The 8,876-nt window shown below is 33.6% G+C and overlaps 1 protein-coding gene across 2 annotated transcripts in view; it reads right to left on the bottom strand.

Moving 5' to 3' along the window:
- Positions 1-501: 501 nt before the first annotated feature.
- LOC107145747 (olfactory receptor 150-like) overlaps positions 502-8,876 on the bottom strand; it is a 41,591-nt gene continuing 33,216 nt past the window's right edge. The window contains exons 1-2 of one of the 2 annotated variants that reach the window (XM_015489708.2): positions 3,994-8,029; positions 502-1,776 (exon numbers count right to left, since the gene is read on the bottom strand). In XM_015489708.2, coding sequence (XP_015345194.1) covers positions 823-1,761 — 939 coding nt within the window. In that variant the 5' untranslated portion in view covers positions 1,762-1,776; positions 3,994-8,029 and the 3' untranslated portion in view covers positions 502-822. Of the gene's footprint in view, positions 1,777-3,993; positions 8,030-8,876 lie in introns of those variants that run through there. The other variant, XM_048795707.1, reaches the window with a different exon arrangement.

Genomic DNA, 8,876 nt, shown 5'->3' with positions numbered 1-8,876 from the left:
AATATAATTTTCTTATTTTAATTTTTCTATTTAAATCAATAATTCATATGAGTACACTAGTAAAATAATGTCATTTTTAAACCTGAGATTCCATAAAGAAGGTTGGAAAAAATTGTTTTTTGGGGTTAGAGAAATGACTATAAAATATAGGTAGTAGCATCACCCATAAACTGGGGAGCCAGGAATATTGCAAAGATTTATGTCAAAATATGCATGATATTATTAGTCATATTTATTATTGTCAATCTTTCCCAGTAGAATGATATCTCCTTGTGGGTTGGAACAAATTTATCTCTCATAACATGCCTATTTTCTAGTAGAGTTCTATAAGCTTACTAAGAATTTGCATAATATTTTATATATTATAAATTATTGAAAGTATTTAATTTAGAGATGACACTTTCAGAAATGTTAGCCTAAATGGTTAGTTTAAAATGACATATATGCAATGTAATGAGAATATCAAGGATATTGACCAAATATATTTATTCTCCAGACAAATATAAATAATTTATACCTAAAATGAGCTATGTTTCATACAAAAAAGGCATTATCAACCCTAGTCAGTACTTTGAAGCTTTATAAATGTGTTCAGATGTGATACAGGTTACTCTGCATAGATGGATAATGGGGCATCCTGAACAGGTGCTATCCTCCATGAGTCTGATCCCATAAGTCCAGTCTTACATTTGACACCTTTCTTTCAAGAAATCAAGTAGGAATAGTAATCTCATGACTTGTAGATATACGTTGCTATATCTGGACTGCTTCCTTATAAACCTCCAGGAATTGTAACTTTTTGCTTAAGTAAAATACTCTTTTTCATGGGATACTTCTTTTTTCAAGTAACTTATTTAGGGCAAGTTTCACATCCTTATTCCTCAAGCTATAGATTACAGGGTTCAGTATGGGCACAATAATAGTATAAAACACAGAAGACACTTTTCCTTGGTCCATTGAGCTAACTGATGATGGCTGCAGGTACATAAATGCAGCAGATCCAAAGAAGAGAGCAGCAGCTGAGACATGGGAGCTGCAGGTGCTGAAGGCTTTGGCTCTGCCTTCAGTGGAGTGAATGTGCAGGATGCTGGCTATGATGAAGATGTAGAAGCTGAGGATGGTCAGGATTGGGACAAGGATATTAAATGCACTGAAACACAGAACTACTACCTCATTGACAAAAGTACTGGAGCAAGATAGCTCTAAGAGTGGGAAAAGATCACAGAAGTAATGGTTTATTTTATCAACCTTACAGAATAGTATTCTTAGCATGCAGACTGTGTGAACTGTGGCACCAATCAATCCCATGCTATACACTCCAACTATCAACCAGAAACAGACTTGAGAAGACATGGTTACATTGTAAAGCAAAGGGTTACAGATGGCAACATAGCGGTCATATGCCATTGCAGCCAACATGTGGCATTCTGATATAACAAAAACTAGGAAGAAATAGAGCTGAGTCATGCATTCAGGGTAGGAAATGATGTTTTTCTGCACCACAAAGTTTACCAGCATTTTGGGGGTAATGACAGTGGATTGGCAGAGGTCACTGAAAGACAGACTGCTGAGGAAATAGTACATAGGTGTATGCAGGTGAGAGCTGAGCCCAATCAGCATGATCATGCCCAGGTTCCCTACCACAGTGAACATGTAGATTCCTATGAAGAAGAGAAAGAGGGGCAGCTGGAGCTCTGGTTTATTTTTTAATCCAGCCAGGATAAATTCTGTCACTGTGGTGGAATGGTTTCCTTGTGTCATTTTCTTCTTGGAATTCTATGGAGGAAGTGAAACAAATTTAATATATGTATTTATCATCTCATCCCACACTCAAGTGTGAACCATAATTCAAACCTTTTCATCCAGTTGTGGCCATTTTTTTTCTTTTTTCTTTTTTTGCCAACTGCTCAACTGAGTTTGTAGTTAAAAACCTTGAGATCCCCAAAACATGAGACATGTTAACAAATATCAGAATTTTCCTCATTTGCATTCTCTGATAAAATAGTGGTGATTAGTCCCTGATAATCTCAATAACTGTCCTGGGAACTTTGTTCCAGTAACTCTTCAGGCATTAATTCTAATGAACGTGTAGATTCCTATGAAGAAGAGGAAGAGGCAAATGTTTTTGTGAAAATAAAAAAAAGCATCTATAAAAATCCATGGCTAATATGATACTGAAAAGGGAAAGACTGAAAGACTTTGCCCCAGAGGTAATGAACATGTCAAGATGCTCACACCCTGCACTTTTATTCAACATTATACTAGAAGCTCTAGATAGTAAAATCAGGCAAGAAAATAAAAGTAAAGGACATTCAGATTTGAAAGTAGGAAGTAAAACTATTCCTACTTATAAAATGTTGTAATCTTGTCCATAGAAAAATCCCAAGGAACCAATAGAAAGGAACTATTAGATGAAAATTTAAAAGTTCACCAACATGGCAGAATACAAGGTCTACAGAAAAATTCTTATGTATATCCGTATGTTTGCAGTGAACAATAAAATAATACACTTGAAATGGCATGAAAAAAATAAAATTTTGACAATAAATTAAAGGAAACACAAGACATTAAACTTATATTTACAAAACATCCATAAACAGAATGAAAGAGCTACATAAATGGAAAAACATACCATATTAGTGAATCAATAATATTCAATTTTGTCAAAATAGCAGTACTTCCCAAATTGATCTATAAGTTTAGTGCAATCCCTATCAAAATCTCAGCTTTATTATGACGAACATTTACACACTGGTCATAAAATTCCAAGGATAATGCAAGTGACACAGAATAATCAAAATAAACTTGAAAGAGGAGAAGAACAAACTTGGAGACATCCCATTTCTCACTTGAGAACTTACTACAATATAACTGTGATGAAGTTAGTGTGGCATTGTCATAAGTACAGATATATAGAGAAATGAAGCAGAATTGACAATACAGATACAAACTCACATCTATGAAGAATTAAATAGTCATAAGGATTCATGACAATCAAATATGAATCCAGGTTATACATTAGCTTTGGAGGCCTCTAAGGGAACTAGCTCTCAATGATTTTGGTGATGGCCGTTCAACATAGAGACTCTGGGGCTGTCTTTTCCTTAGGGAATTAAAATGTGAATTTCAATATAGGACGAGCTCACTTACATATAGGTAAAATATTTTTTTTCGACAAATGACACTAGCCCAATTTGATGGGTACATGTAAAATAATTAACTTGGGTGCTTTTTTCACACAATTAACAAAAAAATAATTCAAAATGTGTCATAGAACTAAATGTAAGAGCTAACACTATTACAATATTAGAAAAAAAGCATAAGACTATATCTTTATAACTTTAAATTTAATGATAGTCCTTAGATAAGATCCTAATATTAAAACAAATTTGACAGGGATAAACCAAACGTTTGCTGTGGGCATTCAGCATGTGGACACAAATGTATAGAATTCCTGATTTTCAGAATGACACCATCTTGAGGGGGACAGAAAGGGCTGACTAACTACTGTGCTGCATATGACTGTGTGGGTCCTGTAGGAACACGGTTATTATGGTGTTAGCTCAGAATGGGGTCAGTGAAGGCTTTTTAAGCGAACCTGAATGTAGAAATATAAGTAGAAATGAGGGAGCTCTGAGCAACATTCAAAGTAGGGATGCAATGACCTCACAGTTCCTCATATCAAAATCCCTGGATCCAGAGAAAAAACACCTATAAATACCAGTAATTTCTTTATAAGGAAGAGAGTATCCAAAATGATACCCGAGAGAAACTGTATCTGGTGAATTGTGATTAATTCTGGAAGGGTATTATATGGTGGTGGTTTATAGATTGCAATTATTCAGGAATATTGAATATTTAGATTAAAATAATTCAAACCAAGTATCTACATGACAGTAACAACAAATAGGATTTATTGTATGACACCTCAAATGGAAGCTCTATAGCCATAGAGATATGTTTCATCTCTATATATCTAACCATTAAACGTACCTGGAAGCTGTATGAGTTGAATTATGAAAAAGATAATTTTCTGCCTTCATATTTTTTGCAGAAAGGATGAACAATCATTTTCAGGTAGATGCAAGAAATCACTGTTATATTGTAAGGGAGCTCAACTTCATGAAAGTCCTCTTCTGAGAGTAAAAGGATATAGAATAATTGGAATTCAGATACTCAGTCTTTCTCTACTTGGAAACAGGAATCCAGGTTATACATTAGCTTTAGACCAAATGCTCTGAGGGAACTAACTCTTAATGATTTTGGTGGTGGCAGTTCAATATAGAGACTCCTCGGCTCTGTTTCCCTTAGGGAATTAAAGTGCAGATTTCAATATACAAGGAGCTCACTTACATATTATAAATTAAATGCCACAATTCCTCCTGGTAGCTTCCTCAAAGTACTACCCAAGATACTCACCAAAATGATTTCAATTTTTGTCTAGAGTTCTGATCCATAATATATGTTATAAAAATATAGAGGTGGAAGTTCTCTCAGGATTTCCTCTCATCAGGGATGAGCTGTTGGGATGTAAGAGCAGTTAAATCTTGTTTTTTTTTTCATCTTTCATATGAAACTGTCAATAGCTCCCTTGTGTATAATAATCTCTCTGCTGAAAAAGTAGTAATTATTAGATAAAGGACTAGAAATTAAAGCCTCATGGATATAGTTCTAGCAGGTCTTCATGATAACAACTTCCTATCTGAAAATGATAACTAAAATGTTTAAAACCATGATTTCAATCCTTGTTGTTTCCTGAAGGCTTGGAGCAATAGTTAGTTATTTGTAATTATTAGTGAAAGTTGCTCTGTAGAGGTCTCTGTAGTTTTCAAGACACTTATGGCATCATCTCAGTGAAGGACTTGGAGGTGAAAGGTGTTGACCTAAGGAACTTAGGAAATAAGTAGAGATGCAGGATTAGAGACAAAATGAATTGCATAATTTATTACAGTTGATAAAGATATTTCTCATAAAGGTACAGGTTAACAGGAAAGAACAAATATTGTTCAGTAAATAGTGGCAAGCAGGTTTCATAAAGTGGAAGTTAGATGATTGATGGGGGTTTTCTAGTGAAGTATATGGTGCTGCATAAGAATAGGAAATGTCACTATGAATTGATGCTTAGATCAATGCAGACACATATAAACTGGAGAGATGTAATTTGAAATGTTCATGAAGACAGATTTGCATATACACATTCATCTCCCACTTCATTCAGCTGAGGGAACCAGGGAACCAGAAACAATAACTCCCAGGTAGTAATGAGCACACCCGGCTTCCACAGATGTCCTGGGTTTCTAATAAAGTTCTTCAATAAATATAACCAGAGTTCCTTGAAGAAATGGCTAATGCTAAGTGTAGGCATGGGAGATAGAAAATGTTTGGAAAATTTTGAAGTGACAGAAAGCAAAAAAAAAAAATAAATAAGTATTAAAATGGTGGGAATGTGTCAAGTGTGCACAGGAATCAAATAAAAGATTTGATTTTATTTGATTGGATAAAATGTGGCTTTTTGTATCTGATTTCTTACGATGGCAAAAGCTGGAAGCAGTTGAGCCATAAAATCAGTATATTTGTTCTGGTTCTCAGAACATTCATCTTACCTCAACTGGATTAATTTTGCCTGAAAAGCATAGATAGTTCTTCAATTTTTTTATGCCTGATACTTTTTATAAACTCTTCATAATTTTCATCTTTTTAGCTGCCCAAACCAATGATTGCTACCTGACAGCCAGTGCAGGAGATTATCAATCATAAGGTCTGGGTTCAAATCTTGACCATGTGATTATTGATGTATGAGAGTGTGCAAATTGTGCGAATTGTTTGGGGATCATCAATGTTCTTTATCTATAAGTTTAAAAGATAATATATCTCATGGATTTTTTTTTTTTTGGATTTCAAATGAAATACTGTGTGAACAAGGCATTTTTTTTTAAATTTCAATCTTTCTGCAATGTGAAAAACTGCCACTGCTTCATCTTTAAAAAAAGTATCAAAAAGTTTGGCATGATGTCTTGAAGAGACCTAGACTGTTGGTATTTTTAATGATAGTCCTATTGACATATAATTCATACAGAAAATTCATGCTTTTAAAGTGTAGAAATTAAATAATTTCCGTATACATTCAGAGTACTACAGTATTGACGTAGCACAATTTTAGAACATTTTTATCATTTCAAAATGATTCCTTGTGCCCATTTACAGTTGTTCCGTTTCTGTCCTTCCTTTAGGAATTCACTAATATCTTGTGTCTTTATGGACTTGTCTTTTCAGGATAGTTCATAGAAATGGATAAAATGTGGCTTTTTGTATCTGATTTCTTTCTATTAGCATAACATTTTAAACATTCACCCATTTTATGGCATCTATCAGTTCTTCATTCCCTCTTTTAGGAGGAAATGATATTCCATTTATGGATATACTGCATTTGTTTATTATTTATTAAATTGTGGACATATCAGTTTATTTCATCTTTGGCTATTAATAATGTTGCCATAAAATTAGTTTGTAAATATTTTTGTGTACAAATAGAATATGTCCTTGATTCTTTTGGGTATATACTCAGGGTTAAGGTGATAGATCTAAACTTCTGACACTTCAACTCTGATACATACACACAAACACACACACGCACACACACACACACAATGGTGTATTACTCAGCCATAAAGAAGAATGAATTATGGCATTTGCTGGTAAATGGACCAAACTGGAGACTCTCTCATGCTAAACGAAACACACCAGACTCAGAAAATCAAAGGCTGAATGTTTTCTCTAATATGTGGAAGCTAGTCTGAAATAGAGAGAGAGTGAGAGAGAAAGGGAAAAGTAGGAAGAAATTCCATTAAATAGGAAGAAAGATTGATGGGCTATATGAAAGGCTAGATGAAAAGAGATGCATAAGGGAAAAGTAATAGAATGAATCTGACTTAATTTTCCTCTGTACACATATGAATATACCACAGTGAACCTCACCATCATGTATAGCCACCAGACACTAAACAACAAAACAACAACAACCGAAACTAAAAGTAGATAGCAGAAAGATCAATGGAGTAGAGGGAAAGCAAACAAGGGATGGGGGAGGGGTGGAAAGGGGGTAGTACTAGGAACTGACTTAGAGCAAATTATATTCCATTCTTTTATAATTATGTCAAAATGAATCCTAATGTTATATATAACTAAAAAGAACCAATAAAAAAGAAACCTGGATTTTCTTATATGTTATGTTATCTCAAACATAAAGCTAGATATAAACCTTAGAGTTCAACCTTTCTATAGTAAGAAAACAAAAGAAGAACTAATATCAAAACCAAGTATAGAACCAATCAAATTCTAGTTAGCAGAATCAACTTGATCTAATAGGTTATATTGATTTTTTGAAACCAACTACTTGATACTGAATTTAACAATAAAATATTTATATTTGAGAGTCTTTTGTTTGACTGATAAACTTGATTCTATAGCTCAAGGTATATTTAACCATCATTTAAGCCCTCCTTCTTATGCTTGTTATAATTTCACTTTAAAAAGAATGACTTTTTAAATGTAAAAATGTATCATTTTTACAGGCTGAATAATCAAATTTTAAAGAGAATGCATTTAAAATTTTAAGGAAAGTCATCTACCCAAGAATGGTGCTTACATTAGTAATCTCTGAGGTTCCTTTTAGTTCAAAGTTTCTGTTTAATAATCAAGAATCAAAAATTTGCGAGGCCCTGGGTTTGATCCTCAGCACCGCATAAAAATAAATAAATAAAATAAAGATGTAAAAAAACTTAAAAAATCAAAAATTTATAAACAGTGATGATGTGTTTATGCTGGTTTTTGTTGTAGGCATAGTCTAGATATTTCTCTTCATTTCTGTTCACCATTGGCTTCCAAGTGGTTAGGCATAGCTCTGAACATAAGGAAACTGTAGAAATCCAAGGGCTGCCTACATGAAGATGTCACTTACAAGGAGATATTGAACTCAGCAGTATTTACAGTTAGACTGTTTTCAGCTAGTTTCAGCTGTGCTCAGTCTCTTGTGCTGACCACTGTGGAGAAAATGAAGATGGAATAAATGGCAGAAGATATATGGAGGCACACACCTTATTTGAAAGCACACAAGAACAACAGAAGATGTAAATCCTGAATAGATATTAATCCATTCCTTGGATAGCACAGTACTTCACTGTGGTCTCTCTTGCCACTTGTTCTATGATATTTTCTGTATGTTGTTTGACTATCCTGTGCCCGGTTGTTTCATCACAAAGAAAATAATTCCCTTACATGACATTTAAGGTTTCATTGGTTTTTATATACTTACATCTAAAAGGATATAAGCATTTACTGCTCTGTTTAGATATAGCCAATTCTTTTATCATGGCCCCAATGGATTTTTTAAATATTTTATTTAAAGCAGTAAATTCTATTCTACTTGTTATAAATTCCATTTGTTATAAATTATTGTTATTTCTATTGATTTTGTTGTATGTGTATTTATGTGCAAGTGTGCATTTTTATTTGTATTTAAAGTAAATATCCGTTAGTGCCCTGAAAGTAGCTATAAATGTAAATTAAATCTAACTTTGTGGTTTTATAATGGGGGAAGGGTTGATATGGGATATAATATGTCTTATCATGTGTTGATAGAATCAGCAAGTATCTGGTTAAATTTCAAACATGAGGATCATTCTGGTTGATAAATTGAGCCTATTCATTCCTTCATGAAATTTGCTCTGAGTCTAAATTTGCTTACTCTGGATGTGCTGCTCAGTTTAAGTGCCTGATTTAAATATGCTTTTCACCATGTCCTGGGCAAAGCTATCTCTGACCACTGAAATATGATTGACAAATTTGATTGTTGTTTCTTGGAGGGGAAAGGAGTCTAT

Source organism: Marmota marmota, unplaced genomic scaffold, assembly GCF_001458135.2.
Source record: "Marmota marmota marmota unplaced genomic scaffold, marMar, whole genome shotgun sequence".
NCBI classification, from domain to species: domain Eukaryota; kingdom Metazoa; phylum Chordata; class Mammalia; order Rodentia; family Sciuridae; genus Marmota; species Marmota marmota.
Note: the sequence above shows the minus strand (reverse complement) of the source record. Positions and strands in the feature narration are given on the sequence as shown.